The 25183-nt window shown below is 48.4% G+C and overlaps 1 protein-coding gene across 1 annotated transcript in view; it reads right to left on the bottom strand.

The window, feature by feature from the left end:
* Nucleotides 1–24807, bottom strand: part of LOC149334086 (dermonecrotic toxin SPH-like) — a 39501-nt gene extending 14694 nt beyond the window's left edge. The window contains exons 1-5 of the mRNA XM_089555009.1: nucleotides 24680–24807; nucleotides 21471–21714; nucleotides 10726–10860; nucleotides 7999–8124; nucleotides 4468–4708 (exon numbers count right to left, since the gene is read on the bottom strand). Coding sequence (XP_089411135.1) covers nucleotides 4468–4708; nucleotides 7999–8124; nucleotides 10726–10860; nucleotides 21471–21714; nucleotides 24680–24724 — 791 coding nt within the window. The 5' untranslated portion in view covers nucleotides 24725–24807. The remainder of the gene's footprint in view (nucleotides 1–4467; nucleotides 4709–7998; nucleotides 8125–10725; nucleotides 10861–21470; nucleotides 21715–24679) is intronic.
* Between the last annotated feature and the right edge of the window lie 376 nt (nucleotides 24808–25183).

The raw sequence follows: 25183 nt of genomic DNA, 5'->3' as shown, positions 1-25183 counted from the left end.
AAAGGATGCATACAATCTTCTGCTGAACATTTTCGATTTCATCGCCAGAGGCAACAGAGGCACTATTCTAAGCTACTGATGCAAACTCAAGAGGTGGCATCACGAGAGCACAGTAGCCAAATTATGTCTTTAATCTGAATAAGAGTGTGTATCTGAAAATTTGAGCAAAAATTGAGTAGCATTTAGATATTCTTGCACGAAATACCACTGTTAAAATTGGTTATAAATGATATGTCTCAGATGTACGCTTGTCTGCTGAATATAGTAAGCATGGCTTGCGACCTGAGTGCCTCTGATGTATGAACAAAAATGGCCAGGTTACTGCATGACGCGTGGAGCAACCCAGTGTAGCACATTCAGGCTTCATGGAGTGGAGAATGAAGGCAGTAATAACTTTAAGAATAGAAAACACAGGACCAGGAAGCTGATAGAACACACTGACACTCGGTGCATGAAGGGCATTATGGAGTTGCCTGTCGTGTTGTGCAAGATGGAGGTCGCACAGACAGATGTTAAACATGAGTCGGTGCAGATACCTTCTGTCATTACGTAGTACTCACTGCAGAACTCAACAAAAAAGAAGCAAAGGTAACAGCTGAGCATGGCCAGACTCTTGTGCTTTCCTCCGCAAGCAATCTGGAAGCGCAACTCTTCAAAGTCTTTTATGCTTTCGCTCGACATATACATCATCACTGCATGTGTCGAGGAAAAGTACATACCCTTAATGTCAAATGACATAGCACTTACAGGACTCAGTAACAGCTTACTTAGGTGTTCTGATGCATCTACAGGGCACCTTATGAGAAATTCTTAGGCTTCAGAGCACTCAATCTACAGGGCGCCTCATGAGAAATTCTTAGGCTTCAGAGCACTCAGCCCTTGCAGGAATTGTTTCAAAGTTTGTTGCCACATGGACCTCTTCGTAATAATGACCCTAAAAGCGAGCCTTCCTTTAGTGTCACAAAAAAAGGCCTAGGACATGGGTCGTTTTTGCTCCTTCATTAGAACCAAAATGTTTGCGAGCGAGATCTTTCACAGATATGGAATGATTTCAAGAAATGTCAAAGTGAAGACTGAAGCTGTGCGAAGCAATACCAGCAACAGCCCTGCCGTGGTGGCTCAGTGGTTATGGCGCTCGGCTGCTGACCCGAAAGGCGCGGGTTCGATCCCGGCCGCGGCGGCCAAGTTTCGATGGAGGAAAAATTCTAGGGGCCCGTGGGCTGTGCGATGTCAGTGCACGTTAAAAAACCCCAGGTGGTCGAAATTTCCGGAGCCCTTCAACACGGCGTCCCTCATAGGCTGAGTTGCTTTGGGACGTTAAACCCTAATAACCAAACCAAGCGATACCAGTTACAAACACATCAGAGCTGTTGAAGAAGCTGAAAGATTCATGCCTTCATCCTTTTTCTACATCAGACACATGACTACACTTTGTCTTTCTGGGCCATCATTTTGAAAAGGTTAACATGGCAGCGGCCTTCGGTTAAATTTCTGCAAGGAGCCCTTTGTGGAAACTTAAGCATCTGTTCCTCGTGAGGCGCACTGCAGAGATATTTGAATACCTTAGTGAGCTGCAACCAGCACCTGTGGCTGCATTTTCACTGACATCATAGATTAGTACATTTTCGTGCAGATGCTGAGATAATGGAAACTATGACTGAAAGCATAACGTTTCGGGGAAGTATGCTTCCTGATTGCTTGTGGGCAAGTGCTGTGTAACCACCAATCCAATGGGTACAAGCTTTCTCCTCACCTGGTGCTCGTCTTCTTTAGGGTGAAATGCCTGCCAAATGGTTCATTGCCCCACCTTGAGATGAAGAAAATACCTTGTGCCATGGTGCTCTTTGTCCTCAGATTCCCTCGCGCCATCAAAAATCACAATCATCATCATGCTTGTGGACAAGTGTCTGGCCTTTTTCAGATGTTACCAATGTTCCTTGCTCACTAAGTTGTGCATTGAGTACTATGTAATGAAAGGCATCTGCATTGAATTGTATTTGGCACCCATCCTTAGCTACTTTCTATTTGCACAAAATTGTAGACAACCGTAAAGACTTTCATGCACACAGTGGTGTCCGAGTAAGCACATTTTGTCTGCTTCTTCCTGGCCCTGTGGTTTTTGCTGTTTACTGTTATAAGAAATGAATTTTAGGCAATGAATCATATTGGTTTGGTTCTCAGTAAATGGCTTTTACAAGCTTCTACGAAAGCCGATTGTTCAATAGCGGATGATTCAAATGTATTTGTGAAATTTATAATAGGTGTTGTGTGGCTACTAAATGAGGATTTTTTTATCTTTTCAGGTGGATCTGACAGCAATGTTTAGAGATACAATGTGTGCAATTTGTCATGAAAATAAAACGTATGTACTTGTACTCAACCAAACACTTGCCACTCTTTCATTCTAAGTTGCATTCTTTGTACGTGTGCAATACATAAAATGCATGAAAGTGTTGTACATAATACTTATTTCCTCGGCCTCTGGACTGCTATATCTTGAGTGAACGTTCTGGGCTGAAGCTATACACAGATGCATGTGCATGTACTACTGAAAGTATTATCGAGAGCAAAAATAACAGACCCCTGCCAGCGCGTGCCGATCTGTGCCAAACTGCATGCAAGCGCCGCTTGACGAAGCCCTCCAGATGCTGAGACGAGCGCAGTGGCACGCAATGCGTAGCGCCCCTCGAGATGGGCGCACGCCACTGCGCTGGTCTCGGCACTAGGAGCGCTTTGTCAAGCGGTGCTCGCATGCAGTTTGGCGCGGATCGGCACGCGCTGGCAGGGGTCTATTATTTTTGCTCTCGATAGTACATAATTACAATGCAGATTATTTCCGTTCTAGATCAGATGACTTCCAAGTGAACGGAGGAAGTATGCATACACATTACGGGACCTTTAATAAGAACACAACAGAAGCATTCGTTGCAAAGAAACGATTTCATTGTCATTCATAGCATAGCGTAACTTTCCGTTACCAAGAATGTGACAACCGTCGGACGGAGTCGCTGTATTCATGTTGCGGTAAACCCTCCGGCAACGCATTACCAGCGGGTTTCTCTGTACTGAGGAGCATTTTTTTTTACAGTGTAGGGTTTGTACCCTAAATAAAGAGGAAAACTCAAAGTCGTGGTATGGCTCGAAGTGACGGTTTGTACCCTAAATAAAAAGGAAAACTCAAAGTCGTGGTATGGCTCGAAGTGACGGCTTTCAGAATGAAATTGTGAAGATATCAAGGCGTGTTTCTTTTTTGGGTTCGCAAGCTGAGTGGCTCGGCAACATCGTGCTTTCTGCAAGCCGGTGAATTTCAGGTACATTCCACTATTTCATCGCTAGACTGAATTGAGAGATGAGAAAGTGTTTTGTTTTGGTGGCCTACCATTTAAAAAAAAAATGTCTTATACGGCTGAGCAAAGAAACCGACGAACTCCTGTTTTTTATTGTTGTTTGGGGCACTGTAACAGAAACTGATGTACGCAAGATCTATGTACTTCAAAGAGAAAAAGGTGTTTTATATAGACATTGTTGATTACTATTACCAGGCCGATCGACAATTTTTACACTACCAGATTATACCAGTCCATAGGTTGCATGAATGTTTCTCGCCAATGAGGTACAAAAAATCCCTGCAATATGAAATTCGAAAGGTTCTAGAATTAACTTACGGCACGGGAAATATACCGACTTATATATCCTCTCCGAAATACAGAAAAATGGTTTATTCCTTTTCTTGTCGCACTGGCTAGGTAAATCTCAAGCTCAGTTTGAAAATGCGTTCTTGCGAAATCATTTACTTGCTATGAATCTTCATATGTGAAAAAGCTGTTTGTGGGCATTTCCTGCTACGGATTTAACTGGTTAAGCTGAATGCATTTGAAATGATGCGCTAGCATATTAGCACTTGTTTAGCTTTCTTTAGCTGCGAATAAATTTTTTTTTTTTTTGGGGGGGGGGACTTTTTCCCCGGTTATTAATACGGGTAAAACAAGCAGTGCAAGAAATAATAAATTAAGTTGGAAATACTTTAGGCCGCCAACTAAATTCGTTAACTGAATTGCTCTTAAACCTGCCGCTTGAGAGAGCCCTGTTGAAAATATGCACTAAGAATGCCTTTCAGAACTATGACACAAGTGGCCATTTGCTGTAGATGTTTAAGCGACTGCTCTAGTACAGACGGAGAGATTAACAAAGGCCACTGCCAATATGAAATATATCTTCTAGGCCCTAGTTCTTCGTGTTGCGCAAGGAAAGGTGGCGCAAAGGTTTGCTATTCATTTCGCCATATAATTTTACTTGCGATGAGCCAGTATCTAGCGACAAGGTTGATTTTTATTTCTTTCCATCGCTTTCAAACGAACGCAACCTTCAGTAAGGGTCCCTCATCTCGTGTTGAGCTGAGGATATTCTAGTAGCGGCCTTAGAGCCGCTTACGAACAGCGAAGTCGAATGGTAGGCAAGAATTCTAACCTGAAAAATCTCCGAATCGTGTAGGTGTTGTCGGCCGTCCAGACGTACGCCTTGTCCACGTAATTATAAGCCGAAGTGTCGCGCGACCGCCGATCCGTGACGGAGGACATCCGGAACGTCTGGTAGACGTCAATGAAGCGGTTGTTGGTGCCGTCCCCTTGCCAGCGGTGGCGAGTCACTCCGAGCTCCTCGTATGTCTTCGCAATGGTAGACAGGAAATTGTTTCCGCTGACGTCGAAACCTGTGGTAGTATAATGTGCGCTGTCGTAGACTGTGGAGAAGATATTTGCTTTAAGGGGCCATTTTTTCTCGGTTAACTAAGTTCAGCGCATCAGCGGATATGCAACAAGCCCACCACATTGAAGTGCTTTCTTTGTAAACTAAACATCCGAACGAACCAAAAAATTCAGAGTGGCACTTTGTTGACCTAAAGTGCGGTGAGGCGAAAGCCTTAAGCGCAGTTTTGCTGCTTGTGTCTCTGATGTGTGGTTAAGAGGTTAAGCTTCGCCTCTAAGAGTGGAACGCGACAGCGCCTTGCAACGCTGCCAGGGAGACCAGAGAACGGCATCGCGCGTTCGGCTCTACGCCTTGCTCGACGGTAAATTGTTTTTTGATTGGTTTAGGTTTGGTTTATTGGGATTTAACGTCCCAAAGGAACTAAGACTATGAGGGAGGCCGTAGAGAAGGGCTCCGGAAATTTCGACCACCTGGGGTTCCTTAACGTGCACCGACATCGCACAGTACACGGGCCTCTAGAATTTCGCCTTCATCGAAATTTAGCCGCCGCGGCCAGGATCTAACCCGCGACTTTCGCGTCAGCAGCCGAGCGCCGTAACCACTGAGCAACCGCGGCGGGAAAATTTTATTTGAGGAAAGGAAATGTATCTCCCTCGCATATCTCGGTAAACGCCTGAACCTCGCAATAAGGGAAGGGAGGAAGATGGGAGTGAACGAAGACGCCGTATTAGCTAGACGCACCTTTGTTCATTCCAAACCATCGAGTTGGCATGGCGGAGTGGTTAGCGTGCTTGTCTCGCACTCCGGAGGCCCTGGTTCGATTCCCCAACTCGACCAATTTCGTACTCGGTTTTATTTAATAATGTGGTCGGACTAGAAAGTTTAATTAGTCTAATTGGTCTGTACCCCTGTTCTGATGCCATCCATCGTGTCCTGTCGCTCACCTGTCAAGTAATGCTACTCTCTAGAATGTTCGACACAATGTCTATGAAACGTCTATTAATGATGGCTAATGATATTTGAGCATGACTTGCACATTTAGTGATACTAGTTAATGTATGGCTAGGGATATAATATAATCATATAATGATATAGTCACAAAATCAGTTCACGTCATGTTCTGATGTCTTTCGATTGCACCCGATTAAGTATCGATTGGCTATTGATTGGAATATGCTCATATAAGCCATGCATCCGAAACGCGTACACATTTGCTAACACGAGTTGGTCACGACAGTATGAGACATTAAAGGCATTCGCCTTATTATTGAGTAGGCTGTGTGAGGCGAAGGAGTGATGCGTGCTTTAAAATGTGCGCGCATTTCCTCCAGTAGTGCCCTTTTCAGAGAGCACTTAACTTGGCTTAAGTCGAAGCAGCAACAAGTAAAAAGGTGAGCGCGTGGCGGTTAATAGGCTAGGTTGCGTTATTAGGCGCAGAGCATGATGCAATCCGTGTTTTCTTTTTAACTCGCTAAGTATTCCCGTTAAGTGCATGCAAAATACGGTAAAAACGGCCCTCCGTCCGTACTGGCCATGAGTTTCCTATCTCCGGATTATGGTCCGAGATCTATCGTCAGGCGATATGCGGAAAATAAGGTGTAGTGTTGTGCATGCCACTAATATCACCTGTGCTTGGATTAGTAGTGGCTGCCAGCTCTCTTGTTCTGTCATCAACTTTGATGCATTATAGATAAATATATTCGTCGCTTTAACGCTTCTGATGCTCTGTCTCAATAAAAGTTCTGGGAGGGAGACCGGGGGAACCAAGACGATCAATTGTTTCGTGAACTTTTTGCTTGAATTCATTGACTTAGAACCGGGATTATGTCCTCGCTATTACTATTGACTGCGTACTATGGAGGAACGCTTCACATTAACTTCGCTTGTAGTATACCATTTCTCAAGTCTGGCGTATGCCTGTTTTTGCCGAGGTTCCTGGGTTGCGTACACCTTAAGCTGCTTATTGAGTGAGCTGAAGAGGAGAAGGGTGCTGACGCAGAAAGTAAAAAAGAGATATGCAAGTTGAGCATAATGTAAGCCTTTCCGTCTTTCCCATCTCCGCAGTGTTATCTCAATGTGACTTCGCACCAAGTAGCAAAACTACAAACCATAGTCACGGAAGGCGAATGTCGGCTCATGGTTTAGTCATTGCTATTCAGGACTCAAGTATTTTTTGTTCCTTGTATCCACAAAAGAAATTTCTTTGCCATTGCAGGAAAGCTATCTCTATGTCATGCCGTCATGCGACCAAGGCCTGCATGTCTCAAAACCATATATACTAGCAACAATCTACAGTTCCCGTTGTTATTCAGGGAAGAGAAAATTTCAGTTTCAAGGAAATACCCCGGTGCTAATGTTGATCTGTACTGCACAGAATATCTACGGCCGTTGATTGGCAGCAAGGTCAAGCATATGAAAAAACATCTCACCAGAACAAGTTATCACACCTTTCTCAGTAAAATGTAAGTGGAAGAGCTTGTTTGTTTTGTTTGTGGAAGAGCTTTTTTTTGTGGAAGTGGAAGAGCTTGCTGAGAGAATAAACGCACACACGGCACCGTCACTTCCTAAATGCATCGAGCATAGCAGAAAAATCGCAGATACAGCCGAAGGAGTGTTAGATGCTTCATTGCTGTCTCAATCACGTGCCCCTTTTGTTAGGAACAGTAAACGCCTTCTGCCGTACAACACAGTTTCTTACATCCCGGTCCATCTAACGCCTAAAATCTGCCCGATCCGTTGTTCCTCCTACGAAACGCTGATCGACTTTTGCTCAGTGGTACCCCCGCACTGAAGTATTTTTTTTAATTTACAGTGTGAACACCTGGTGAACATAGCAACACGCGATAACTTCCTTGTCTCGGTATCTTTCTCCAAGTCTACACGAACAAATGTCCCTGGTGCGACGAAAAACCTACACTATACCACATCACATGGGCCTGCCAAAACATAGACGTGGTCCCCAAAATACAAAACCCGAGTGCGGAGCAGTGGGAGACTCTGCTGTCCAGCGACCGCTGCGAAGACCAACAAGGTCTGGTACAGCGAGCTCAACGGGCAGCAGTGGCCAGCGGAGCCCTGGACTGAGGGCAACCGACCACTGATTAGAGGCGGACGACTTCGACAGAGAAGGCTCCTGGGGGTAGAACCAAGACGTCTCTGAAGATGCCCCCAAACCGCAGAAAAAACCATTAGTGTAAATAAAGTTTTCCCTTCCTTCCTTCCAAGTCTCAGTCTTCTCATTATGAAGATGGGGAAAGATTAGTTATGCAGTGAGGTAGAAATGACTAATCTTACCCACGTGGTCGAGAAAGTGAGAGTGGCTATCGTGCGTCCACAGCGCATCGAGTGCCCCTCTGAAGACGTCCTTGTTATCCACGTTCAAGAGCGACAATAACACGTTTACCATTCGACTTGGGGGAACTGCAAAAGGAAACCAAGATCGCTTGAAGTCGTCTGATAATGCAAAACGTAGAAGATCGGCAACTAAATTTAATTTCAATGTAAACACTAGCTTTAATTGCAAGTCAGCTACCTATTACAGAATGTCTGCTACCTATTACAAAACGTTCTTTTCCGGAGTTAATACATTGGTGACACAGATAATCCATCATCAAGAAAGCAAGTGGTCAGCGCTTTGACACAATTAAACATCTCTGAAACGCAAATTTCGAACATTTTAGTTAAGCCGATCATAACTATGATTATGTAATCATTATCGAATGGGACTTCAAATCTCGAACAGGTAGAAAATACACTTCAATACACAAATTTACTACATTAGAGTCTGCAGTGGAAAGCTGTTAAAATGAAAGGCGGAATCTTCGATGCCGTCACAGCCGTGATCCTGGAACAATGGGTGTACGCACCCTTCGGTCCCCGCTCGTTAGTTAAAGGGAGCGGCGACTACATTCGTCCATCGCTGAACGCACTCTGCGGCGGTTGCATGAACCATGGTGCGCGCCATTTCGCAAGAGCACTCCCTCCTTTGCTTCCCTTCTTTACCCGCTCGCAGCGGCGGTCCCTGACTTCGCCTAAGGCCCATTGCTGCTTAGTTAATTAAACAAATATATGGCGCCTTTTTCTGAGCTGCTATTATTTTCTGGTTTCTCTTTGATGTTTTCCACTCCATTTCCCGCAATCTTATGGCTTTACCTCATGAAGCACGTTTTTCTGTCCCGTTGCACTTTCTTGCGCTATGGCTTTTAAAGCTTGGGTCGCATCCGTTGCTGCTGTTGCTGCTTTTGTACTCCACGTTTTTTAGTTCAACCCTGCTTCCTGTCCTCGATACCAGGAGTCGCAGCGAACATGCGCGGACGAAAGCTCCTCCTCCAACCTGGTTCCTCATCCTCGCAGTGAAGGGCCTATACCGCACTTGTCGATTCACTGATAACTCCTCTCGTGGAAACTTTGGCCTGCACACTCAGGCTTCTCTCTAAATCTCATTGATCTGTTATTTTCAAATAAGGTCATTTTTCCTAATAAATAAATAAGGTCTATGTAGCGTGGTGCTCGACGTAAGGTATTTCTTGTTTGCAAAGCAGACATTTGGGCTAGTTGGTGTGAATTCATAGTGGAAAAAAACAGAGATGTTAGGGTGGTGTTCTCGGCTCCTAAGAAGCTCGCTCCAATTTGCCCACAAGTGGACAAAAAACTGGCGGCTGGTGTCCACATGAATCGCAAGGCCTGTACAACAAAACATGTGGCGCCTTTCATTCCTTGCAAAAAGGGTGTTGTATATCGGTTGCCGCTGTCGTGCGGTAAAGAGTACATCGGGCAAACGGAGCGCTGTGTAAATGTAAGGCTCTTTGAGCACCGCAACCTACTCGACAGTGACTCGCGAGACAACCTTCCCGCACACTGCCGGGTTTGCAAATGCACACCCCTTTTCCCGAGAACTGACGTGCTTTTTTTCCACCAAGATAAGGTGACCCGGAAGCTGATGGAAGTGTTCTTTATCCGAAAAACCGGCAAACGGTGCGTGAGTGATCCTTCAGTGGCCTTGTCAGAATTGGAATTTAGGTACTTAAATAACCGGTTGCACACGCGCGATGCTTCTGTTTAGATTATCTTGCACGCTTGCACGTAATCTGTTATGACGTACGCAGTCGTGGGTGGTTTTTGTATATATTGTGTTCTGTTCTTTCTAATAAACCTTAGTTGCGAGTCAGCGCTTGTAGTGTCTCCCCTCTTTTCTGTGTTTTCTGTCTTAGTTTGCGCTGTTTTTTTTCACTGTGATTTCTTGTTTGGTCACTGTGACTGTTTCTTCGCGTACATTACAATCTTTGCGTAGCACTTGCATGCTTCTATTTGACATTCCTGCCTCGGTACCTAGGAGAGGGCGCACATTCTTAATCGCGGCAGCCATTTACAACAACCAATACCTTTCGAACAGGATAGCGTTACGTGGGTATTTGACTGATGCAATAATGCCAGAAAAGGCACGTAGGGATGGAAACAAACAAGCCATATACGAGCCATTGCGAATGTGTCCCCCAATTATTGCACTAGTCTTTCGTTTTTTGCCTGTGTTCTTGCTTCTTCCTTCAAGATTTTAAAGTGTTCCGCGTATTAAACTATGCGTGGAGAAAAAGCTACAGTGGCCGGATAAATTCAACATCAGCTAACTGAAATGGCCATTATACAAATATGTACACGAGGTGCACTAGTTTCTTTATGAAACGTTCACCTTTGTACACAGAAAACTACACTACACTCAAAATTTAGATCGTGATGCATGAATTGGGAGAGCCGGGTTTTACCCGAAAACGGACCGCCCTAGAATCGAGGTGGTTTCAGCCCACACTGCCATCAATTTCTAAGTACAAGGAGTTCGTCAGCCTATCAGGATGGAGACCGTTACGCAGTGTAGAGATTGTTTTCATTATATAGCTGATTATCAAGTGGCGATACCCTCGGGACCATCTCAGAGGGTGAGGAAGGTTTCTTAAAGGAGCATCAAGTGTGTCAAACAGGTAGCGGGAGGGCTTTGCGACCACCTGAGACTGAGTGAGGTTGACTTGCCTTGACTCCACAAGTGCTGCATGAGCTTTGCAGCGAGACTCCTGCCGGCATCGTATTTCGCTTTTCCTCCGCGGAGGTTTTCTGTTTTGATGTCAACGTAAAAGATGAGCATTTTGCCGCTGTGCTTTCCTCCTTCTGTAGAAAAAATAAACACAAGAAAGAAGAATGAACGTGTGGATCGACTGGAAAAGATTACTTTTTGTGAACGGTAGCTGACTGGCACAGTAAAAGTAAGTGAGAACGCTATTACCTCTAACCGTTAGAAAAAATGAAAATGAGACGAGGTGGCATAACTCAGTCCTGATATTTTGCTGAGCAGAAGGAAAAAAAGACTAAATAAAAGAACAGGACGTAAGAAAAAACGGTGGAATGAAGGTGTAAAATCTAGTTGGAAAGCAGTGCATGCATAGGAGACAGCACACGTTTCTTATGAATGGTATACAATATCACCTGCACGCTGCGATGCTCCTTTCCAATAAGAACCGCTATTGTGAGCACACGCTTGCGCTCACTCCCGCCGCTGAATTAGTAGTGTTTCTTCACTCAACTCCTATAGTGATGAGGGCTGTGCGAAGACCCCTTCAGAAACCGTTCTGTCAGTATACTGCCTTTATCGCCACTACTAGTACTCTACCTGAACAATTCCGAAGCCTTATTTGTCAAGGTGAGATGCACATGCAATCCCCCAAAGCACACGGCAGTTTTTACTGCAGCATTTGGGCTCGCCCAAACCAGTGCTTGTCTGACCGCGTTATACGACTTGTTCATGCTGGAAGAACAAACTTGTTTGTGTGCCATTTTCATCTTGATAAAAGTTTTAGATTTCACCCTCTACGCGCTTGCAGAGCATGTGAAGGAGGTACTGACATTCTCTAGATTCCCAGATTTATTTTATGCCGTAAGCCTTAAAGGTGCACTGAAGAGGAATCTGAAGTAGTATTTTTACCGCTGGAACTCGATCTACACGTTATCAGCGTTCTTGGAAACATCAAATTCGATTTCCCTAACTTAAATCAGATTAGCATCAGGGTCCCGCCTTTTTTTTTCTAAATTCCCCGCAAACGGTGGGAGGAGTCGACCAACATTTCAGCCACAGCCAGTCCCGTGGGGCTTACGGCTCTGCCATCGGAGGAGTGTTACGTAGAGATCGACGAAAGCGAACAGTCCATGCGTACTTTTGTTTCCGTGGGCTTAATTTGCAGGTATGTAGTCTCTGACTAGACCTATTTATTTACGGAAACCTAAGAGAAACAATATAAAAGCAAAAGCAAAGTCGCCACGCTACTGACTGAAGGGCACTCCATGATTTGGTTGACCCCTCCTACCATACATGAGGGGTATTAAAAAAAAAGGGCGGAAGCTGGACTTTAATCTGATTTAATTGGGAAAATCAGCAACACAGGGCCATAAATTGAAGTTTTTAAGAATGCTGGGAACGTGTAGATAGATAGAGTTCCCGCGGCAAAAAGGAGGAGTTTAGATACCCCTTCAGTGCACCTTTAATAGCCCCATGGAGCGAAAAGCTGTGCGTGTGTGCGCGCGTGCGTGTGCGTGTGTGCGTGTACATTCGACGGCACCCATAAAATACGGCGCCCTCATGCAACCTAGCAGGTGGTGGTTAAATTAACGAGTTTTCAAGAGAGTTTGCTTAGGAATTCCAACCTGGACGCCCAAATTCTACCGATGGGAGCACCTGCAATTGCAGGGCAGTGGCGAAACACTTAACCACTTACCACTGCGCTAGTAGCGGTATGAGGATGCCCAGTTATCTACGAGTATTAAGTAGAGAAAGACAAATTCTCCACATACGGGCATTTACCCATTGGCGATCGCGTCACATTCCTTAATGCCGAACGCGGGCTGCGGTACGTCGGTGACTGCATTCACAGAGTTAGCGCGCAGATCATAAGTAGAGCCATGCAGAAGCAGAATTGCCAGCTGTGTGGTATCGGGTTATATCACGCGGGAGCGCGCGGCGACTGCGTTCAGATAGTGAGTGGGCAGGCTTACGCCTTCTCACATGTAAGCATTCTTTAGTGTCTGCCGACTTTTTTCACCACCTGACAGAAGCCCCACTAATACAGGTGCATCAGCTGAAGTATTGACTGCAAGTTTCACTTCCACAATACACCCCGCCACCTCCTGGCCACTGAGCGCTGCCTCTGCCATCTCTGCCACAGATGTCTCGGGAGAGTGAACTGCTCACATCGTGAATGCGAGATACGAGATACCGATTGCGGCACAGGAGGTGGGCACTCGATGCAGCTTATAGAACACGTCGTTTTTTAAGAGAGAGAGATAAGAAGTTTATTTAGACAGGTACAAATGTCTGGGAGAATGGCGAAAAGGCAGTGAGGCGCCAAAGCAGAAAGAGAAAATTGAAATGATCCCTGCCGTGCATATGCCCCCCTTTCTGCTGTTTTGCCGCTTCCAAAGTGCATCACCCATCATTTTCCTCCAAGAACTCCCCGGCTACTCAAGACACTCACGCCCATAGTATTCGACGTTCCTTCGTGCACCGTCATGTGCGTATTCGGCCATCTGCTCTACATTCGCAACGTAGGCTTTTCAGTTGCCATCTCCTATGCATGACGCTTCTTCATCGCCACTACTGCCTTCCGCGTTGTAAGCAGCGGCTGCTCTGAGTGTGCGGGCGTATGCTACGCTGCACAGCCCATCTGCTCCATAGCAGCGCGGCGGCAATTTTTAATGTGGGAACTACGCACCGTGCTTCGCGTTTTCGCAAAATTCGTTGGCTCATTGCCGCCAAAAAGTCTCACCACTGGCATCACCGGGCTTTCTCGTGATACCTTCAGTGTCACCTTAATACAACCTGGGATGCGCACTCGGCCCTGAGCGACGAAGCTTCCTTGAGTGTAAAGCTTGGTAGTCTGAACGTCAGGCTAAACGTCAGGCTCCTTGCCTGCCTGGACACCACCTGAATTCCCCAGGGACACATTTCCGCTTATCGTGCGCAACGTCACCCGGACAGCATTACTGCATAGCTTTGTTCTCACTCTTTTTATTTCATGCCACTGCGTGTGTGTGTGTGGGGGGGGGGGGGGGGGGGGCTGCAGCGCTGCCAAATCGCCCTTGGCGGCACTGGCTTTTGGCGTCAGGCTCCGTGTGGAATAAAGTACGACTAAAACCCAGCGTTCGGCCTGCTAGCCTCGTACATCAGCTCGCCCTGTAGCATTCAGGGAACAAGTCCTGTGTCCAATTGACACAGAGGACCTGACACGGTGATCTTGGAGCTAGCGATTGCCGGAATCGCTCACGCAGCCGTTCATGTTTCATAATCATGGCGGCGAACCAATTAGGTTGGAATGTCGCCTGGGTACGGTAATCGGGGGCAAAATGAAGGGTCAGCACCATGGTTCCACGTTTGAGTAGGCCCAGCGTATTGAGGTTTCGCGACTTTTACTTGTTACTAGTAATTTCCAACATGGATGTGTCGCTAGAGTTTTGGTTTTTTTTAAGCTAATTTTTTTATTCTGTTTATAGCCATCACTTGTTCTAGCGCAAGAACCAGGTTTTTTTCGTGTACCTTTGTACAGCCGGTAATTTATTTTTTTCCCCTAAAAACCACGTACACGCATTGGGCATACTAAGAGATTCAAGACTATTCCCTAACACACAACCGGGGTTCCAACAAGATTCTCAATCACGATAAAACGCAGTGCATGGGAATTCGGGGCTATCCGACAAAAGCTAAATGTGCGAGTTAGTGTGCTGGTACGGAGAGGCGACAGTGAAATTTGTAGACATGATTCTTTAACAGAAGTTCGTTTCCGCATACGTCTGCGTAGAGGCCTGCTAATTTGGTGCGACGCAAGTGTTGGTGTCCCACTTAGTAGGCGACCTGGAAAGAAATGAGGCCACTGACAGGTGGCAGGCATTGCCGGAAATAAGTAGACAAAGATTCTTCACGATAGTATAAAAACTTAAAATGGGCACAACGGCATAAACTTATCAGCACTGGATTAACACCTGAACTACAACCATGTCACGACTTTCGAAATATATATTGCCACCGTCCGACCAATCAGTGGCGCCGTACCGCGGCCGAACTGTTTAAGCAGGGACTTGTCAAGCCTTGGGCATTGGAGGTGATCGAAGATCGTCGTCTTCCTCGCTCGAGCTGCCTGCTGGCTGGCACGCCCACCTCGTCTAATTAGAACCTGGGCTATTTCTTCACCCGTTTGTCGGTGACATATTTGGTGGAGGTGCTGGGTAACGTCCCATGTACTCGGATTGCGAGGACACTCTCGACACCTGTTCTCTACGCGTGGACACAACACCCGTCCACAAAGCGAGCCGCCGTCTGCGAGGCCTACAACCGGAGTTCAGCCAACTGACCGCACCGGTAAGGGCGGTAAGAGCAATGACCTCAACCGTGGCTAGCCAGACGACTCAGCATTCCGGGAATGCGCCGCCATTCGTCCTTCACGCACCTCGGACGCCGCCGCCGTTCCACGGGGACAGGTTCGAGGACGTAGAAGACTGGTTGGCCAGCTTTGACCGAGTGGCGGGCTTCAACGAATGGGACGGCGAGCGCAAATTGCGCAATGTCTACTTTGCGCTGCAGGACTCAGCCAAAACATGGTATGAAAATCACGAAGCCTCCTTTGCCACCTGGGAAGTATTTCGTCGAGAACTCCTAGCGACGTTTACCACCAGCGAACGAAAAGAAAAGGCTGAACGCGCTCTGCACTCGAGGTCCCAGCAGTCCAACGAGAGCGTCGCGATGTTCGTCGAGGACATGACGCGTCTATTCAATCGGGCCGACCCTGCTATGCCAGAGGCGAAGAAGGTGCGCCACTTAATGCGCGGTGTAAAAGAACAGCTATTTGCCGGACTTGTCCGTGACCCGCCAAGAACAGTGGCCGACTTCACAAGGGAGGCAACGAGTATTGAGCGCTCTCTGCAGGAACGGGGCGCGCACTACGGACGTGAGGCTACTGTAGCAGCCGCTTCCCAGTACACGTCGCTGCCCGCCGAGGAGCTTCGGGAGCTTGTAAGAAGCGTTGTGCGCGAGGAATTGGCGAAACTTCGCTTGGAAGCTCCACAGGCCAGTGTCGCTGCCGTAACGGACGTAGTCCGTGACGAAATCCGACGAGCTGTGCAGCCGCCCCCAGCTCCACACCCGGCGCCCTCTGTTATGACGTACAGCGAGGCACTACGAAGTCCTGGGCCAGCGATGCAAGCCTTTTCCCCCGTCGTTCCCATGCCAGTGCCATCACTGCAGTACCCGAGCGCAGCAGTACCATCTGTGCCGCAGGAGTACAGGCCCCGCATGAGCAAAGCGCACGTGTGGCGTACGCCAAACAATCGGCCACTCTGTTACCACTGCGGGGAGCCCGGGCACATCCTCCGCCACTGCCCCTACCGCAGAATGGGTTTAAGAGGGTTTTCACCTGGCGCACCTCGACCGCGCTACGGTGAAAGGCCACGGGATATCGAGCTGTACCTGGCTGATAACGTGCAGTCCTCCACCCCGCAGCGGCTTCAGTCCAGATCGCCATCTCCAAGGCGGTTCTCTTCGCCCGGCCGCCCATCGACCTCTGGCCAGTTCAGAGGTGCGTCCCCTCGTCGGGAAAACTGAAGACGGCGTCCTCCGGGGGTAGGGCCGCCGCTACTGGACCGTGTCAAGAGCCTCCATTCGAAGATTCGCCGCGACGCTCCGACCGACGACGACCTGACCCGACAACCTCAACGACGCGCTGCGACCGACTGGTTTCTGCCGAAATTCCGGTATCCGCTGACAACCACGACGTTACTGCACTGGTGGATACCGGCGCCGATTTTTCTGTGATGAGCAGTCGGTTAGCCACGGCCCTGAGGAAGGTACTGACCCCTTGGTCTGGGCCGCAGATCCGGACAGCTGGTGGCCACGTCGTAACTCCGATCGGTGTCTGCACTTCGCGAATCCAGATCCGCGGAGTTACTTTCCCTGGTTGCTTTGCTGTGTTACCCGATTGCTCCAAGGACCTCATACTCGGTTTGGATTTTCTTCAAGAGTACGGTGCCGTTATCAATCTACAGGAGCTCATCGTGTCGTTTTCCACCCAAGGCCCTTGTCGACGACGATACCGAGCCACGCAGGGCTAAGCTATGCGTCTGTGCCGACCAGGTAGTAATCCCGTCAAGAGCCAGCATGTTTGTTACCGTAGAGTGCGATAACAGCCCCAGCACTCGTGGCATCGCTGAAACCAACATCTCGCTGCTCCTTGGTCGGCAAGTCTGTGTTGCTCGCGGAATTATTGAATTGAACAGTGGGCGAACCGAACTTCTGGTGACCAATTTTGGTTCTGAACCTCAGTGTTTGCCTGGCAGAACAGCTATTGCGTATTTCGAAGAACTTTGTGAATTCGCTGGACAGCACGCGTTGTCCGAAATCCCGGCATCAGTGGAGGCACCGACCACTCCCATAAAGACCGACGTCAACCCGAACCTCCCGTCTCATCAGAAACGCTGCCTGGAAAGCATTATCGACTCTTTCCGCGACTGTTTTGCCTCGACCTCAAAAGTTAGGCAGACTCCGCTCACAAAGCATCGCATTATTGTTGACGCAAACCAGCGACCGTTATACCAGCCGCCTTATCGGGTCTCTTCGAAGGAACGTGGCGCTATTCGCCGACAAGTTCAAGAAATGCTACAGAACGACGTGATACAGCCGTCGACGAGCCCGTGGGCATCGCCTGTTGTTCTTGTGGCGAAAAAGGATGGCACCCTACGGTTCTGTGTTGATTACAGGCGTCTCAACAAAGTCACCAAAAAGGACGTTTATCCTCTGCCGCGGATTGATGACTCCCTGGACAGGCTACGCCACGCCACGTATTTCTCGTCACTAGATTTACGTAGTGGCTATTGGCAGATCGAGGTGGACGAGCGCGACCGGGAAAAGACCGCCTTTATTACACCGGATGGTCTGTACGAATTCCGGGTGCTCCCTTTCGGACTGTGCTCGGCTCCTGCCACCTTCCAGAGAATGATGGACACCGTGCTTGCCGACCTAAAATGGCAGTCCTGCCTCGTCTACCTGGATGACGTTGTCATCTTCTCCGCTACGTTCGAAGAGCACCTGAGGCGCCTGCGCACCGTGTTCGCCGCCATTCGTTCAGCCGGTCTTTCCCTCAAGCCCGAAAAGTGTCACTTCGCTTTCCAGGAGTTGAAGTTTCTGGGCCACATCGTGAGCGCTAAGGGAGTAAGCCCTGATCCCGATAAGACAGCCACCGTCGCTGCTTTTCCCATGCCAACCGATAAGCGAAGTGTGCGCCGCTTTCTGGGCCTCTGCGCCTATTATCGGCGTTTTGTGCGGAACTTCTCCCAGATTGCTGAGCCCCTCATCCGCCTCACAAAAGATGCCGAACCGTTCTTCTGGGGCCAGGAGCAACAACAGGCCTTCGAAGACCTCCGCAGTCGTCTGCAAAGTACGCCCATCCTTGGCCACTTCGACGAGTCAGCCGACACTGAACTGCACACAGACGCCAGCAACATCGGCCTCGGTGCGGTCCTTGTGCAGTGGCAGGATGGTCTCGAACGCGTAATCGCATACGCAAGCCGCACCTTGTCACGCTCGGAGGCGAACTATTCCACTACTGAAAAAGAATGCCTGGCAATTGTGTGGGCAGTGACCAAATTTCGTCCATATTTATACGGCCGCCCGTTTCGAGTTGTCAGTGATCACCATTCGCTGTGTTGGCTAGCGAACCTGAAAGATCCCTCGGGGCGGCTTGCACGCTGGAGCCTTCGTCTTCAAGAGTTCGATGTCACCATTGTTTATAAGTCCGGTAGGAAGCACAGTGATGCCGACTGTCTGTCTCGTGCCCCTGTCGAGGACAACCGAGCTGATCCCGAAGACGATTCTGTGTTTCTCGGCGCCATCTCCACGTCCCTCCTCACTCAACACCAAAGAGACGACAGTGAACTCCGGCCTCTCATTGAGTATCTTGAAGGAAGCGCAGAGTCGCCCCCGCGACTCTTCTCACGTGGTCTGTCGTCATTCTGCTTGCGCGATGGCGTTCTGTATAAGAAAAACTACCGCCCGACGGAAGCTGTCTATCTGCTCGTCGTACCTGCGGCTTTGCGCGAAGAAGTCCTGCAGGCGTGCCATGATGACCCATCTTCTGGTCACCTGGGTTTTTCTCGCACTTTGGCGCGGATACGCCAAAAGTACTACTGGCCCAGGGTTGCGGCAGTTGTACAGCGTTACGTCCGAACTTGCCGCGAGTGCCAACGTCGCAAGACGCCACCGACTAAGCCTGCCGGACTACTACAGCCCATTGATCCGCCACAAGTCCCCTTCCACCAAGTCGGCATGGACTTACTCGGCCCCTTTCCGCAGTCCTCGCTGGGTAACCGCTACATTGTCGTGGCCACCGACTACCTCAGCCGGTACTGTGAAACTAAAGCTCTTCCCCGTGGTACCGCTGACGAAATTGCGAACTTTTTCGTTCAAAACATTGTGCTTCGTCATGGTGCCCCCCTCGTCGTTATAACTGACAGGGGAACGGCGTTCACCTCGGCCCTCACACAGGAGGTTATGCGCCTTAGCGGCACGAGTCACCGAAAAACAACCGCTTACCACCCTCAAACGAACGGACTCACCGAACGGCTCAACAAGACGATCGCCGACATGATCTCCATGTATGTTGACGCAGACCACCGGAACTGGGATGCCATACTCCCTTACGTCACTTTCGCCTATAACACTGCACTACAGGAAACGACACGTTTCACCCCGTTTCGTTTACTGCATGGTCGCGAAGCCACCACCATGCTGGATGCAATGTTGCTTCCAACTAGTACTGCCTCAACTGTTGTGGGTGCTGACCACTTCGTTCGTCACGCCGAGGCCGCCCGCCAACTCGTTCGACAGCGCATCCGGCACCAGCAAGCCCACGACGCTCGCCGCTATAACCTCCGCCACAGAGCTGTTAGTTACCAGCCCGGCGAACAAGTCTGGGTTTGGAGCCCAATCCGCATGCGTGGACGCTCCGAAAAGCTTCTGCGCCGATATTTCGGCCCCTACGAAGTACTCCGCCAAGTAAGTGAGGTGAACTATGAGGTCCTTCCCCAAGGAACAGTTCGCTCCTCCAGACGGCCGACCTCCGAAGTTGTCCATGTCGCACGGATGAAGCCATACCACGCCCGCTAGCGCTACAGGCATGTCTACACCTGCCGCCGGACACATGCAGCGTCCCTTCTCTTCGTGCTGCCCATTGCTGCGGCACCGAGTCGGTGCCCTTCAGAGAGGGGGAGCAATGCCACCGTCCGACCAATCAGTGGCGCCCTACCGCGGCCGAACTGTTTAAGCAGGGACTTGTCAAGCCTTGGGCATTGGAGGTGATCGAAGATCGTCGTCTTCCTCGCTCGAGCTGCCTGCTGGCTGGCACGCCCACCTCGTCTAATTAGAACCTGGGCTATTTCTTCACCCGTTTGTCGGTGACAATATCAAACATTGTCACAAAATATCTCCTGAGGTCATCACACATGCCCGGCAGAATCTAATAATGTCTCACAAAATGCTTACTTGACTGAACTTTAATTACAGTTCTATAAACAAGCACACCTAAGGTGAGCGAATTCCATCTCATTTTTCCAAAGCACCATTGCAAGAGGTTTGGGTTATGGGGTTTAACGTCCCAAAGCAACTCTGGCTATGAGGGACGCCGTAGTGAAGGACTCCAGAAATTTCGACAAGCTGGTGCTCTTTAACGTGCACTGATGTCGCATAGTACACGGGCCTCTGGAATTTCGCCTGCATCGAAATTCGACCGCTGCGGCAGGGATCGAACCCGCGCCTTTCGGGCCAGCAGCCGAGTGCCATAACCACAGAGCCTCCGCGGCGGTCTTTTGCGCAAGAGAATTCTTGAAATTTTTGACGTGAAATTACAGCATAAATCGGGATATGCGCAGCTTTTTCTGTAGATGGAGGAGAAAGACGATAAAGGAAAGAAGTCGGTGAAAAAAAGATCTGGATCTAGATCAACCATGGCGGTGAGACTTCCAGGTTTGTTTCGTTATGCCTAAGAGCCCCAACAAGAGCTCTTTAAATATATTAGCTAAAATATATATGTTCAGAAAATAAGTAGTCGTCGTAAACCTGTTGTAGAGACATGATTTCGCACTTCAAGAAATGCTTCGGCGCGGCAGACAAGGACAAGACGTAGAAAACACACCACAGAGCACCAACTAACAACTGAAAATATTGAAACCTGCGTCAATGAAGATATGCTTTGCGCTTAGCAACGACAGAAAAGATAAAATACAGTGAAGAGAGCACTGGGCACAAAATGATTAGCAAACAAGGCACGTGTGACACAAGTGAACATCGCCTTGCACCAAATCTAATCATTTTGATCGGAATTCTAATTCTTTCTTGAGCAGCGTCACAGATGGATTGTTAACTCGTGTGTTTGTCCCCGCACGAAGAACGAGTTCTGCTTCAAAAATTTCTCTTTCAAGCTGGTCTTTTCTGGGGTCTAAAAGAACTGTACCGCTGAGAAGCGGGAACAGCCGCAGTATTTTCAGTGCACCGTGTTGACTAATTCGTGTTGACTAAGGACGCCTTTCGTGCGATGTAGGTTCAATAAAAAGGTTGTTAGCATTGTACATGTCCTATTTCTCCGAGAGTTCGTACACTATTTGCGTTTGTTCTAGAAGTTGCCTATGATACAGATGTCCAGTGCCTTGGGCGATGTCTGCAAATAGAGTAAAAGAGGGTGAAGTGTCTCCCGTACCTGCGCTGACTGCCTCCTTCACATAGGAGAGGTACTCATCTATGCTCGTCTGGCGCTGACAGTCTCGGCCGTAGTCGCAGCCAGGGCCATGGTAGAACTTGAGTGCCGTGCCGTTGGGGGCGAAAGTCACGTCCGCTTCTATGGCATTCGCTCCCTGCGCCAAGAAGTCGTCGAACTCCTCAAGGCTGTTGGCCATGTGTCCGAACACGTACACGGGCCGACGGTAGTCGTCCGCGGCATGTGCCTGGAAGAGCAGCGAAAGCCAGGTTGAGCTTCTTTTTATTTTAATGTCTGTTTCTTCTCTCAGACAGTAGTATATGACAGCGCAACCATCTCCTACTCTGCCCACAGACATCGTTCAGATAAAAATGCTTTGGAGCGAAATAAAAAAAAAACATGTGTTCCAGAGCAGGCTATATGTTTGTGAGAAAATTATGCTCCGCTGGTTCGGCAAGACATCAAAATGAGGTCAGGTGTGGACAAACACTTGACGTATTACCGGATGGCGTCCGAATACTTTGTTCGTTGCAATAAGTGTGACAGCTTCTATCTGACAGCGCGTATCAAACTGGCCTACATTTTTTCGTTTCAAAGTCTCCTCTATTTAGATGTTTCTTCGATCTCTTCTTAGTGGAACATTCAACAATAAAAGCCCGGCTCAAATTTTTTTGTAGACGGAGTCTAGCACTTAAGAACTTACTTCATCATTTTCCATGCTACATCTATGTCTTAAGGACCTCAATAACCAATTATTGCACAAATAATTTTAGCTTTCAGGTTAGTGCGTCTGAAACGGCTATTTAGAGGCAAGAGGCGACAACGGCGTTCTGTGTTTTCTTGTTTTTCTTTTGTGTATCGGCCTCAGGGCAAGCAATCTGCTTGACCTGCTTCGCGTATACTGTCTCGTTTCACACAGGGCTGAACTCTACCATTTGCTGTCTGTAAGACATAATACACGTGACCAGCGCAGGATACGGGAAATACATACCAAACACATCGATAAGGTGACTTCAATAACGTGCTTGCTGGGACCGGAGGCTAAACAGCCCACCGGGACTGCTGAGAGTCCTCACATAGGAGAGGGGTGATTTAATGTCGAATATCTTTCTTAATACCGGTCCGGTAAAAGGCAACTTAGTGGACATTTCAGATAGTTCGTAAGTTCGTGTAGCTTGCCGGCGATGAAGCGTCCTGTTAGGCACTGTTGGTGGCATTATTAGGTCAGCAGCAAACGGACTTGATATGAGCGGCCCACATATTGGAATAACGTGGTCTTTGTGCATTAGTGCACGTGGCGCCTCCGTTAAGGGGTTACCTGCGCTCACACTACCATGACAGTAGGAAAAATCTGAGCAGCGCTTCCGTGCAACAATGCATTACAAAGGCTACCGGTGCCGCGTAGTCCGCGAATTCGCCTACCGCAGCTCTTCTCACCAGAAGACGAAGAGGGAGGCAAGGCCAGGGCATTTTACGCCAGGACGTAGGGCAACGCACGCATGTGGATGACGGCCAACTAAAGTACCAATTCTACATGAACGCCATAGCGAACGGGTGAATCCGGTTGTGGCCATTTTGCCAGGGAAAAAAAAAGCTTGCAGTGGTTTCCTTGGCTAGCGCCGCGCTCGCGTCTGGCAGGTGCTTTTGCGCGTTTATGTTTGATAACAGCAAAATTAAGTGAACCTGTTTAAGAAAACCTCTCCGGGGAGCCTGAATTAAAAAAAAAGGCGGGAACCCGTCGTTAATCCGATTTAAATTAAGAAAGTCATCCGCATAGGGGAATAATTCGAGGTTTCCATGAACGCTCGAGTTAGAGCGGTAAAAGTACTGGTTCAGATTCCTCTTCAGTGCGCATTTATGCTTACTCTATTTTTTCAACGCTCGCTTTCAGTACGTTGTTGTAGATGGCTGCACTCCAATACATTAGAAATTGGTTGGTTTGTGGGGTTTAATGTCCCAAAGCGACCCAGGCTATGAGACAGGCCGTAGTGAAGCGCTCCGGAAATTTCGACCACCTGGGGTTCTTAAAATCGCACTGACATCGCACAGTAGACGGACCTTTAGAATTTCACCTCAATCAAAATTCGACAGCCGAGGCCGGGATCGTACCCGCGTCTTTCGGGTCATCAGCCGAGCACCGCAACCACTGAGCAACCGCGGCGGCACATGAGATACTAAACACAGCGTGCCCCAACGAAGCTTCACTACGGCGGCACTCATAGACTGAGTCGCTTTGGGACGTTGAAGCCCCATTAGCTAAACCAGGGGATGGAAAGCCGGCAATGAATATAAAGCCGCGAATATAGAATTCTTTTCTTCAGATCGTACTTGATCCCTGCCATCCGGCTGCCAATCTGACATGATCTAGAAATAGCGATCGCATGGGTAAACGAGAAAAAAATCACAATCGAATGAGACCGAAAGAAATCGTTGTGTCGCCTACGCCCCCTCCCCCCCCCTCTCTTCCCTAGCATCCCGCTGCCTTTTCTCTGCGTGGATAATAGAGCACTGTATCGCCATGCGCTCATGCTGCAAAAAAGGGCATGCAATTACCAAGTTATGCATGAAGCTCTTTGCGCTTGAAATTTTACCTTTAGCCATGTGGTAAATCGCCTTTTTTTTTGAAGAATGCGCTCAGTGCCTTAAATGAACTGCGCAGCCATGGCCTTTGAAGCGTTCCATTGCAGTTTGGAAAAAAAAATCCTTTTTCCTACGCTTTTTCTGCATTGCTGGCACCAGAAAATTCACACAGTGAGGCTCCGCGACCTTTCTGTCTCGTTAAACCGCAAAGCACGTGTAGCAACCGTGTAGAACGTGTTCCAAGAAAACATTTCCGCATCAAAACTGTGGGAACCACGTCGGAATGTGCTGGCGAAGCAGTCAGGCAAAGCAGCAAAGAATATGGTTTCACGTGCCTCGATTGTTTTCGGACTAGTCTGCGATTTCAATTTTGAGTTTGCGATCTGCGATATCGCACAAACCACCAATACCTCGCTAAAATATTCTGCTTGATGCGCAGCGTGTTGGCTATGACGATACGCGTTGGAAGTACGATCGTTTTGCAATGCCACTATGAAATTCACTCTCGACAGAGCGGCTCTCGGACGGCCTACTGAATGGAGAAGGAAGTTTGCTCTAAGACTTCCACCCGTGTGCGGAACAAACATGCGTCACCATTGCGTCGCACGTCCTCGAAATAATTTTCGACTTACCAGATCGACGGCGGCAGCAAGAGTGAGTAGTGAAGTCCACAGCATTGTTACTCGCTGATCTGGATTCCACAACGGTGGAGCCCCACCACGGCTTCAATCGCCGTCCGGACAAATTGCTAAGAATCCACTCGGCTGCAGCAGACGTTCTCAGTGGCGCTTGGCAGTCTGGGAAAACAAACGAAACGAAATGAAGCCGCACCGACCGGTGGAACCAAGTCGCGCCCAAATTTCAAGGGTTCTGGCCTCTAAAGCCACGCTTGAAAAAGCGCAAGCGCTGATGGCCACTGCAGCGCAAGATAACAACACCAGGGTTTTCAGAGCACAGTTGTGTCAAGGCTGTTGCATGAGTCAACTTTTATATATGGAGCGCTTATCTTCCGTTGTTAAAGGGAAGCTGAAGAGTTTTTCGAATTCATTAAAATGCTCACGTGTGGATGTGGGAACTTTATAAATCATGCGGGTGAAATTTTTTCTCAGATTCATAACTTAGGAGCGACGTAATCG

Source organism: Amblyomma mixtum, chromosome 8, assembly GCF_055824585.1.
Source record: "Amblyomma mixtum isolate Tamu chromosome 8, ASM5582458v1, whole genome shotgun sequence".
Lineage (NCBI taxonomy): Eukaryota > Metazoa > Arthropoda > Arachnida > Ixodida > Ixodidae > Amblyomma > Amblyomma mixtum.
Note: the sequence above shows the minus strand (reverse complement) of the source record. Positions and strands in the feature narration are given on the sequence as shown.